We start from the raw sequence: 12,030 nt of genomic DNA, 5'->3' as shown, positions 1-12,030 counted from the left end.
AGCTGGTAAAGAATCCGCCTGCAATGCAGGAGACCTGGGTTCAATCCCTGGGTGGGGAAGATCCCCTGGAGAAGGGAAAGGCTACCCACTGAAGTGTTCTGGCCTGGAGAATTCCATGGACTTTATAGTCCGAGGGGTCACAAAGAGTCAGACACGACTGAGCAACTTTCACTTCACTTTCACGTTTCCCTTTCCCTCCTCTTTTGATGTGACCTCGATCATTATCATTAGCAGTTGTTACAGCAGCAGAAACAAAACTGAATTCGTGGGTTTTAATGTACAAAGGACGGCATGTCAAGAAATCTGGGCTCTTTTCTCTTGTAAGTAGCAGAAACCCACTTCAGGAGAACAGAGCCACAGCAGCCCAAGATGTTCTGGCTCACGTCTGTGAAATGCCCAGGCGTCTGTGTCTGGTTTTGAGGGCAGAGTCGGAACCACGTGTTCAGACGCAGTTCATCACATCTTGTGCAGGCGTTCTGGTTGGTTCTTCCCTGGTCCGCGGCTGGCCCAGTAGCGGGCAGGAAGGGCTCGTGCCCAGGAGCCCTGAAAAGTGGCCTTCCACCCAAGAGGGGCTTCTCTTCCCAGGAGGAGAAGGGATGGCGTTGGGCAGACAAACTGCAGCACCGCTTTCCATCGCTTCTGCCGTGTTTATCTGACAGCTGGCTTTGCGGTTTACGTAAGAAAAGTAATCACACTTTACTCTGGATCGAAGATCCTGTAGCGCGTATACTATCATTTGCTAACGTAAACCAACAATTAGGTTTTCTCAGGCTGTGGCTCTGTTACAGTTGTGGTTCCAGGGAGGGAGAGTCTGTGCCTCTCCTTGACTCCTTTGCTCTCAGTTACTCCGCCGTAGTTTCCAATGTGCGGATGAAACTGCCTCTTGAACCCTGGCATGCTGCAGTCTGTGGGGCCGCAGAGAGTCAGGCACGACTGAACAACTGAACCGCCATCACCACCAGCTCAGCTGAGCTGCATCAAGTGTTTCTGGGCTGACTTCTCTGCCGTCGTTAGATTTAACCTCAAGACAGTAAAGTAGTAAAATAATTATCTGAGTTTTTATTTAAGAAAAGAAATCGTTGGACTTCCCATTGGTTCAGTGGTTGAGACTCAGCGCTCCAATGCAGGGCACGTGGGTCTGATCCCTCATTGGGGAAACCAAGATCCTACATGCTGGGCAGTGCAGCCTAAAAAGAAAAAAAAAAAAAAATCATAGAATTCCAAAGCGGAAAGTGACTTGGGGCGTCTTAATTAGCAATTTGAGTAAACTCCAAGAGTTGGTAATGGACAGGGAGGCCTATGTGCTGTAGTCCACGGGGTCGCAAAGAGTCGGACACGACTGAGCGGCTAAACTGAACTGAACTAATTAGCAAAGTATAGAGTACCAAAAGAGTCTCTGGATCATAACTGTTTTTTTATTTCAGTCTTAAGCAAACTAAGTGTGCACCCTGGTGATATAAAGCGTGAAACAGAGCGAGCCTTCAAGTGATGTGTTTTTTCGGCTTAGAGTCTTTATGCATGCAGTGAACATGCAGGGCCTTCCATGTATGTTTGAGTCTGGCGTGTGCCACGCACCGTGATTTGGACGCTGGTGCTCCAGCAGCAATCAGAATGAGCAGGGCCTCTGCTGTCGAGAGGGTGACATGGAAGTGATGGTCCAGAGTAAATTAACAAAAGGTATCTTTCAGTTCTTCTGGAAATGCAGAGTCATTCCAAAATGATATATGCATATATATATATATATATATTTTTTTTTTTTAATGGGAGTGGGGCTGGGTTCACTTTAGATGTTACAGAACATGTCCCCAAGGAAGTGACAGTTGTGCTGAGAAATGAAAGATAAAGTTGCGGGGAGACTTCCTTGGTGGTCCAGTGGTTACGTGTCCTTCTGACAATGCAGGGGACAAGGATTCCATCCTTGTCCTTGTCAGGGAGCTTAAGATCCCATGTGCCTCAGGACAGCTAAGCCCATGCACCACAACTATCAAAGCCTGCACACTGCACCACAGTGAGAAGAAGTATTAGTGTCTCAGTCACATCTGACCCTTTGTGACCCCATGGGCTGTAGCCCGCCAGGCTCCTCTGTCCATGGGGTTCTCCAGGCAAGAACACTGGAATGGGTTGCCGTGTCCTCCTCCAGGGGGTCTTCCAGACCCAAGGATCGAACCCAGGTCTCCTCCCTGGCAGGCAGTTGGATCATGTGAGCCAGCAGGGAAGCCCACCACAACAGAAGAACCCCCAGTTGCTGCAACTAGAGAAAATCCATGCATAGCAGCAAAGACCCAGCACAGCCAGAAATAAAAGATAAGAGCATGCAGAGACCTAAGGAGGCGCTCCCCGGGGTGGGGGTGGGGATGGCAAACCCTTGGGGTGGGAGTGGGCTGAGACCCAGAAACCTCGAGACCAGCCCTCTGGGAACCTACCGAGCAGTCAGGCGAGGTCCGGGAGAGCGCGGGGGAGGAGGGCCGTGGGGCTCGAGGCTGAGCTTGCCTTGGGGCTTGGCCATCCGCCCGCTTGCTGTGGGAAGCCATTCAAGCGTTTGGAGCAGTGACAGGATCTGACTGAGTTTTCAGAAAACATCAGTGTGACTGCTGAGAGCAACATGGGCCACAGAAACCAGAGGTTCAGGCAGAGGACTCTGGTGGTGCTTCGGGCGCAGCTGACACTGGTTTAGAGGCACGAATGCTAGAACACAGGGGGCTGGTGGGAAGGCAGGGTCCCCGGAACCGGCTGATGGCCTGGACATGGGAGTCACCAAAAGGCAGTCAAGGGCGACTTCGGGTTTTGGTTTAAACAGCTCCCGCGATGGAGAAGACTGCAGCAGGAACATCTGGAGGGAGGGAAGTGGAGCCTGGGTTTGCATGGCCGTATTAAATCTTGAGATGGTCTGGGAAAGGTCACTGGGGTAGGAGGAGAAACCGAGAAAACATCGAGTCATGGAAACTGTGAGGAGAGTGTTTCCAGAAGAAGGGAGGAGGCGCGCGGTAGAAGGCTGCTGAGAAGTAGTGTGAGATAAGGACGCAGGCTCTCTGGACGGCTGGGGGTCATGGCACGCTGGGGTCGGGGGGGATAAAGGACTGAGCTGAGAAGGACCTGGCAGTGGGTGTCGATAACCCGCTGAGGCTTACTCGTCAGCGGGACAGGAATGAAGTAGTGAATGCGGGCTCAGTGGTGTCCAGCTCTTTGAGACCCTATGGACTGCAGCCCATATGCTAACCCTCCCATAGGGTAGTGGTGGTGGTTTAGTCGCTAAGTCGTGTCTGACCCTTTGTGACCCCATGGACTGTAGCCCGCCAGGCTCCTCTGTCCATGGGATTCTCCAGGCAAGAATACCGGAGTGTGTTGCCATTTCCTTCTCCAGGGGATCTTCCCAACCCAGGAATCGAACCCAGGTCTCCTGCACTGCAGGCAGATTCTTTACCAACTGAGCTACAAGGGAAACCCCATAGAGAACCCCCTACCCTGCCCACAATGTCCCTTGGCGCTATGCTGCCTTCCCCACTCGCCAACGTAATGCTCCGAGAGGCTCCTCTGTCCATGGGATTCTCCAGGCAAGCGTACTAGAGTGGGTTGCCATTTCCTCCTCCAGGGATCATCCTGACCCAGGGATCAAACTCACGTCCCCTGCACTGCAGGCAGATTCTGTACCGCTTAAGGCATCAGGGAACCCTACTGATGTAGTACTAAGGACCAAAGAATATTGTTTATTTGGATTACTCTTCAATTAGAGTTCATCAAAGCATATTTGTGTGGTGCTAAAACAGTGCAGCAGAGCGGTAGAAATCAATGCCAAAAGGTGAAAGGATAGTTAGAAAGTGACGTCTTTGACAGCCATCCGTTCTGTCGCTCAGTCGTGTCCGCCTCTTTGTGACCCCATGGGCTGCAGCACGCCAGGCCTCCCTGTCCATCACCAACTCCCGGAGCCTGCTCAAACTCATGTCCATCTAGTCGATGATGCCATCCAACCATCTCTTTCTCTGTCGTCCCCTTCTCCTCCTGCCTTCAGTCTTTCCCAGATCAGGTCTTGACAGCCATAGGGCCAGGATTAACATGGTCAATGGAATTACTGTTCTTTGACAAGAGCCGGGAACATGTCTATCAAACAGACAAGACAGAGAACGTGGATATCAGTGTGCTAGATTAATAACACGTAGGGCCAAACTGAGGGAGTTCCCATTTGTTTACATTTATTTTCTGAATGAAATATGAAGTGAGGTTGCCAGCTGAGAAGGTGCATGTAGTGGTGGCTCTGGAAGGAGGAGGCAAATTAGGTTGGAGAGTGAGGAGGCCAGCATAGCACTGAGATACATGGGGGAGGTGTATCTAGTAGCATCAGGGGTTTTTTGAGGATCATGGTCATGAAATAGAGTGAGATCTATTTCATAGTGGTTTGGTTTTTTCCTCCGAAACATTTTGCTGTGCGGAACCAGGCAATCACTGGGTTTAGCCAGCTTTGCATGCTTCTGAGTGATTGCTTCAGGAGGGAGAGAGGAGAAAAAGAATGAAGGATGCTCTCAAGGTGGCTGATGGACCTCGGGTGTGGGTGGGGAGGAAGAGAAGTGAAGACCTGGGGGGTTAAAGTGAGGAATTCCAGGGGCTGGTGGAAGCTGTCAGAGCAGTGTTCCAGGAGTAAGCGAGCAGGTAAAATAAGACACGGTCATGACAGGAGGCTAGAGATGGAGATTTGGGAAACTGGAGCGACCATGTGTGTGACGGTGACAGCGGCTAGGTGAGCTGGAGCAAAATAAAAAGATCGCTGAAAAGACTTGAGGGGCTCAGAGGCCAGGGTGACAGAGGCACCACCCAAGGGGATGTTGAAGTTCCAAGAATGATGATGGGAAGAGAAGCAGGGAGGAAGATGGTGAGCTGGTGCTGAACAAAGGTTCTCGGTTGCCAAAACTGAACATGTGAGAAGAGAAAAATACCTAACACATACTTAACATGCGTCATCAGAGTGAAAGGTAGAGACTCGTGACTCACGTTCACGTGATGCTTTGGGGGCATAAATGGTGACCAATCCATCGTGATTTTTTTTTTTTTTTTTGGCTGTTCGGCCCTCGAGATCTTAGCTCCCTGATTAGGGAGTGACCTCCAGCCCAGCAGTGAAATCGCGGCATCCTAACCACTGGGCCAGCGGGCAAGTGCCCCATCTGTCACGGTTAAAACACAAATGTCTCTCTCAGCAGATGCTGCCGCTGCCGCTTCAGCGATGGTCTCTGCCTCTGTGCCCTCGGTGTACAGCGTGCAGGCCTTGTCGCTCCTGGCAGAGGTAAGGATGTGTCTGCCTCGTCATCCCCTCTGGGGGAATGAGGCTTCACCAGAGCGCGTCCATTCTCAGAGACTGGGGCCTCGGGCTGCCCCGTCCCAGCTGAGCCCGTAAGCCGGCCTGGGCCTCTGGCTGCCCCATGGGGTTGTCCTCCTAGGCTAGGCTGTGTGTACGCCATATTGCCACTTCCTTTAGGAGAGTCCTGTTTGCCGACTCCTGTTCTCCTAGGTCCTGGCGCCACTCCTGGACATGGTTTACCGAAGTGACGAGAAGGAGAAAGCAGTGCCCCTGATCTCACGTTTGCTCTACTATGTTTTTCCTTACCTACACAATCACAGGTACGGCCTCCTCTGTAGCCCCCAAGCCCGCCCACTCCTGCCCCGGTGTGGGAAGATGGCTCACGGGAAATGCATCCAACACGGCTCCTCTCACGGCCTCTGACCTTGACCCTTTGCCCTTCCCACGCCCTTGTAGCACCTACAATGCCCCCAGCTTCCGGGCGGGCGCCCAGCTGCTGAGTTCTCTGAGTGGGTATGCCTATACCAAGCGAGCCTGGAAGAAAGAAGCCCTGGAGTTATTCTTAGACCCAGCCTTCTTCCAGATGGACACATCTTGTGTGCAGTAAGAAATGCCGTCCTGATTTATAAAAACGGGCTGGGAACCCTCACGTGGCAAAGTGTGTGGGTTTCTGTAATTAGTTCCCATTCCTGAACTGGGGAGCAGAGCTGACTGTTATCATCCCAGATCACAGGACACCACTCACAGGTTATCGGTGTATTTCCGGGGAAGGAATGTAAGTCTTTTGAAAACGACACAGGTACCCTTTTTTTCCCAATCAAGAGATGAATTGTTATTATTCCTAAAGAGCATAACAAGGGGTTCCAGCAGTACTTGGTCTATGCTGCTCTGTCTTGTAATCACAAGATGCTGGACCAGTATTGAGACGACAGGGCTCTGTGGTGACCCTCGGGTGCTTCCCCCACTTCTGGGCTCACACTGCACGAGTCCTCGCTGAGACCGTGCAGCCCCCAGGAATGCACCAGATCGTGCACTCCAGCAGAGATGCGTGGAATCAGGATGAACTGACTGCGCCTTCTACTCGGAGGTCAGCAGAACCACTCGTAATTCTGCCCGTGGCTTGGCTGAATGTGTCTTTATTAACAGCAGGGGTCAAGGGTAGAGACTGGTCAGCTTCTTTGACCATGGTCTTTCACCCTGCATCAGGAAGATCTGCTAGAGAAGGGACAGGCTACCCACTCCAGTATTCTTGGGCTTCCCTGGGGGCTCAGCTGGTAAAGAATCCGCCTGCAATGCCAGAGACCTCGGTTCAATCCCTGGGTTGGGAAGAAGCCTGGAGGAGGGAACAGCCACCCACTCTAGTATTCTGGCCTGAAGAATCCCGTGGACTGTATAGTCCCTTGGGTCGCAAAAGAGTCGAACACGACTGAGCAACTTTCACTTTCACCCTGTAATCCTGTTGCACTGTGGGAGACTCTGATGAAAACTAGTGGTATTTGTCTTCAGGACCCCCACTGCTGTTCCTCAACACAAGTGTATGGACTTCATCTGTGCAAACACATTTAAGGGCAACTCTTGCAAAAGCCTCTTGATTCAGATGGTAAAGGATTCCACCTGCAATGAAGGAGACCAGGGTTCGATCCCTGGGTTGGGAAGATTCCCTGGAGAAGGAAATGGCAATCCGCTCCAGATTCTGGAGAATCCCGTGGACAAAGGAGCCTGATGGGCTACGATCCATGGGGTCGCAAAAAGTCAGACACGACTGAGTGACTAACACTTTTCTTTTTGCAAAAGCCAAAGAACTTTGAATGAGTGCTTTCTTTTATGGTGGTCTGGGAATTATTTATTACTTCCTAGGTTATTTATTCCCTATATTAAGGTTATAAATGAAGAGCTTCTTCTTAGCTTCTCCTTATGTAAAAACTATTCATCCCTTTCACTAACTTTTCAGAAAAGAGTTTTTAATCTTAAAGGGACATGTTATTTTTCCTTGATATTTTTGACTGAACTGTCTGACACCCTTTGCATATTTAACTTTGCTTTCTTTTTTTTTAAATATCCAGTTGGAAGTCCATTATTGACCATCTTCTGACTCATGAGAAAACGATGTTTAAAGATCTAATGAGTAAGTTCTTCTGTGTTAACATGCACATAAGTCACACTTTAAAGGACCAAAGCCTTTTGGTCATAATCAGCTTTTACCACGTATTTCAGAACATGACTCAAACTTTTTATGGTGCAGTTTCAGCCACAAACTGTAATGTGGCGGATAGGATTTGTCAGGACTCCATGAGTGAACCTTCCTAGTTCTAGTCAGTTGACAAGAATGCCTCTAACCACCATTTTTGCATTTTTATAGTGGAGAAAATACTTTTGAAAGCAATGATAAGGTGACCATAATTTGTTAGGAGTACTTTCCTATAGCGCATATCGTCTTCAAACACCCTATCATTAAGTATCACTCAAGAAGTAAATACTTCTATAAATTTTAAATATTTGGCTAATAGCTACATGCCCTTAATCAAGATCACATTCCACCAGGGGAGATAGGAATGAACACTTGTGTGAATTTCTCATCACTTACCTCTCATTGTAGGTTTCTAACTAAGTGAACCTTATTTGCTGTATTTATTCCAGACATGCAGAGCAGTTCTTTAAAACTGTTCTCCAGTTTTGAGCAGAAAGCCATGCTGCTAAAGCGCCAGGCTTTTGCTGTCTTCAGTGGAGAACCTGATCAGTACCACCTTTACCTTCCTGTGATCCAAGGTAAGAAGGCCCACCCTCCCCCCCAGCCCCCCTCCCCACACAGACAGTCCCAGAGGGGCCAGCACATGCTGGCAGAATGGGCCAATGTCAGATGAGTGTTCCCCAGGGGTGATCGTAGAAGAACTTCGGTAAATCAGGAACTTTGTTTTAAAAATCAATTGCTATAGTGCTGTTAGTTTTTATTAGGTCATTTTTTAAAATCTGGCCATATTTCTTCGGCACTGTCTCCTGCTCGATCCCTCCTGCAGTCCAGATGCTTGGAGGGTGGAGTCCTAACGGAGGCTAGCAGAGGAACAGGACTGTGGAGGAGTGCCTTTTTTCCTTAGCAGTTTTTTTCTCCTTCACCCTCACAGTATCCTTTATCTGCTTCAAAAATGAATGACTGGGACTTCCCTTGTGGTCCAGTGGTGAAGACTTCACCTTCAGCACAGGGGGTGGGGGGTTCGGTCCCTGGTTGGGGAACTAAGATCCCACGTCCCTCTGGGCCAGAAAAACTGAAAGGTGAAGCAGAAGCAATATTGTAACAAATTCAATGCTGTGCTGCGCTCAGTTGCCTCAATCATGACTCTTGGCGACCTGTGAACTGTAGCCCACCAGGCTCCTCTGTCCATGGGGGTTCTCCAGGCAAGAATACTAGAGTGGGTTGCCATGTCCTCCTCCAGGGGATCTTCCCGACCCAGGACTCGATCCCGTATCTCCGGCATCTCCTGCATTGCAGGCACGTTCTTTACCTACTGAGCCACCTGGGAAGCCCAACAGATTCAATAAAGACTTTAAAAACAGTCAGCATCAAAAATGCTTTTTAAACAACGAATGTGGATGTTGCACAATGACTTTGGAGGGTTTTTCCCGCTCCTCATGAAATGTTAAGATGAACATTCTAATTTACCCTCCTCCAAGATATGAAAGAATTCTTAAGCAGAAATGTGTTTTTCTTCTTAATGAAGTGAAAAAAAAATCTTTCAAGATTATATTAAATATCGAGTAGTAGTGTTAAAAACAGTTTTACAAGTACTAGAATTATGATGATGTCAGTCATTTGGGGGGAGGGTCAGGTTTATTAAGTTTTAATTTACATACAGTAAAGATGACATCCTCTAGTGGCTCAGATGGTAAAGAATCCGCCTGCAGTACAGGAAACCCAGGTTCAATCCCTCAGTCCAGAAGATCCCCCAGAGAATGGAATGGCTACCCACTCCAGTATTCTTGCCTGGAGAATTCCATCAACAGAGGAGCCTGGTGGGCTACAGTCTATGGGTTGCTCAGAGTCGGAAACGACTGAGTGACTAACAGTTTACATACAATAAAAGTCACCCTTCTGGCTGTACCATTCTGTGAATTTTTATAAACACACACAGTCTTGTAACCACCACTACAGTCAAGATACAGAACATTTCCATCACACCTGAAAGTTCGCTCTTGCCCCTCAGAAGTCATCTCCTCCCCTGACCCCATCAACCGCTAAATCTGCTTTCTGTTCATCTAGTTTCATTTTTTCCAAAATGTCTTATAAATATGAATGTGATTAGACAGTGTAGAGCCTTTGAGTCTGGCTTCTTTTGTGTTTGAGAGTCATTCATGCTATTGTACTTATCCACAGAGAATTATGCAATAAATCTCTTAACACTGCCCTCCTAAAAAATTTTCATATAAATATCTGTCAGTTCACGAAGTATATGCTTTTCCTAAATATTAGTACTACTAGTTCTCAGCCCACATCCCTACTTGATTAACCATTTGAAAGGTCTTAATGATTTTAGGCCAAAACATTAACAGCTTTCCTAGGTATTAATTATGATAGTATTTTACATTGGCAATAATAAAAGACACCATTTTCTACTTCAGCTGACATAACTTCCGCAACGTCAAGTGCATCATGGAAATGTTCATGCCATAACATCCTGAATACCTACGATGTGTAAAAGCGAATATTCAGATAGGACAGATCCTTACTCGAAGTACTAATGGGCTGATGTGATCAGAGGGTGACCAGGAGTGCCAGTAAAGATGATGGCAGCCCCCCCAAAGCCTTCAGCTCAGAGCAGAGTCAGAGCTGAATTTCGTGGCATCCTGACAGGATTTGGGAGGGAGGAGGAGCGACAGGAACCACGTTTCCTGTGGTTCACGGGCAGCATCTGGGATGGTGCTTCACACACCTGGCCAGGGGACAGGGGCCTGAAAGGGCAGCGTCAAGCCCCTGTCCCAGAAGGAGCGCGCGGGGGCCAGTGCACCAGGTGGTCCACCTTCTCTCCTGTCAGAAGCTCTCCTAAAACCTGGGCTGAGCCCCAGAGGGCTGAAGAGAACTGTCCAGTGTGTAGAACAAGAAGAGGACAGACAGTGGCCTTCCTTAACCAGCGGCGTGGCGAGTCTGACCACAGCAGGATTTCTGAGAAATCACGAAAGGGGGAGAAAAGTAGGGGGCCACAGAATAGTATACACATTCTATATGGTACTTTTATATATGGCATATATGTATATGAGGGCTTCCCTGGAGGCTCAGAGGGAAAAGTGTCTGCCTGCAGTGCGGCAGACCCGGGTTCAACCCCTGGGTTGGGAAGATCCCCTGGAGAAGGAAATGGCAGCCCACTCCAGTATTCCTGCCTGGGCAATCCCATGGATGGAGGAGCCTGGTAGGCTACAGTCCGTGGGGTTACAAAGAGTCAGACACGACTGAGCTACTTCACTTTCACTTTCTTATATGTATAGAGGTCACCTTCATGCTGACTTTAAGTAGGAAATGGTTTGGGAGCCCTTGGAGAAAGAGGAATTTCTCCATAGACATACCCTCCACTTTGGATAACTCAAGTGTTCTTTTTTTTTTTTTTTTTTTAAATACTACCTGTTTGAAAAAATAGAGTGGAACTCGCTGGCGGTGCTGGAGTGGTGGGTTTCAGAGTGTTCTCTGACAGTCTTGGGTCACTGACTGGCCCCTGGAGCAATGAGGTCAAGGGAGTAAACGATCCATAAGGTTCTAAATAATTGCACACCATGGTAGAGTCGAGTCCTGATCAGAGGAGGCAGGAATGGGAAAGGCCTGGCATTTCTCCTCTGGAGTAACCTCTGGGGTCCTTTCCCCCTGACTGACCACCGTCAAGCAGCCCTGGGTGTGGGTGATCGTTGTGCATGGAGTGCGGAGCTAAGTAATGCCGTATATCTTGGCTCCTCATGACATAAATTTTACATTGATCTCAGAAGAATCTGTAAATGAGCTCAAAGCAATTATTATTTTTTAATGGGAAGGATGATCAACTGCTGCTTGTCTAGAATGAAAGAAAAACAGGCATCACCCCCTACAAAGGCCCCTGACGAAGGGATCAGAAAGACCTCGAAGCAACACTCCATGCCCTTTAACTGATGAGGGCGGCTCCTTCCAGGTCCATTGAAATCCTTCCCATCTTTTAAGTCTTCCTCATTGTCCTGTGTTAACTCCATTTTTACATCAAGATACTGATGCTCAGAGGGATTAGCACCTCTGTAAAGTTGCATTGCCACTACCTGGCAAAACCTGGACTGAAGTCTGAGCTCTCTGGCTCCCTGCAGTAGGCTGTGGTCTTCATGCGGTACCCTTTGAGGCAGGTGAGTTTCACAGATAGGAAGCGGGCTCAGCAAGATTACCTGGCCAGCCTAAAATGAGATTCTGCCACCTTGACAGTGGTGCAGAGTCCTGGCTCAGGGCTGTCTGCACTCTCTGCTCACAAGGATTCCTTAAGACTGTAAGGTTTATCACTCAGCTAAGAAAGGAGTATTAGAGATTCTAAAATAGCTCATCTTGACTGAAGAAGAATCTCATGAATTTAGTTTTTATTTGAAGTATCAATATGAAATATCCCCTATGTGTACAAACTACTCTTTTTAAATCTGTTTTTTCTTGAAATAGATTAAGACTCACAAGAAGTTGCACCAATAGTACCTAGTGTTCCTGTGTACCATTTATCCAGCTTTCCCCGTGGTAACATCTCACATGAGCATAGTCCCTCATC

The 12,030-nt window shown here is 48.4% G+C and overlaps 1 protein-coding gene across 6 annotated transcripts in view; it reads left to right on the top strand.

Annotated features, from left to right (window-relative positions):
• The window catches only part of DOP1B (DOP1 leucine zipper like protein B), a 133,396-nt gene that overhangs the window by 111,433 nt on the left and 9,933 nt on the right, over window positions 1-12,030 (top strand). For 5 of the 6 annotated variants that reach the window (XR_006335279.1, XM_043874270.1, XM_043874269.1 and 2 more), the window contains 5 exons: window positions 5,184-5,269; window positions 5,495-5,604; window positions 5,741-5,887; window positions 7,348-7,409; window positions 7,922-8,050. Coding sequence is in view for 5 of the 6 variants with exons in the window: in XM_043874270.1 (XP_043730205.1) it covers window positions 5,184-5,269; window positions 5,495-5,604; window positions 5,741-5,887; window positions 7,348-7,409; window positions 7,922-8,050 (534 nt within the window). In the remaining variant the exon portion in view is untranslated. The remainder of the gene's footprint in view (window positions 1-5,183; window positions 5,270-5,494; window positions 5,605-5,740; window positions 5,888-7,347; window positions 7,410-7,921; window positions 8,051-12,030) is intronic. The other variant, XM_043874267.1, reaches the window with a different exon arrangement.

The sequence above is a fragment of the Cervus elaphus genome, chromosome 19, assembly GCF_910594005.1.
Source record: "Cervus elaphus chromosome 19, mCerEla1.1, whole genome shotgun sequence".
NCBI classification, from domain to species: Eukaryota; Metazoa; Chordata; class Mammalia; order Artiodactyla; family Cervidae; genus Cervus; species Cervus elaphus.
Note: the sequence above shows the minus strand (reverse complement) of the source record. Positions and strands in the feature narration are given on the sequence as shown.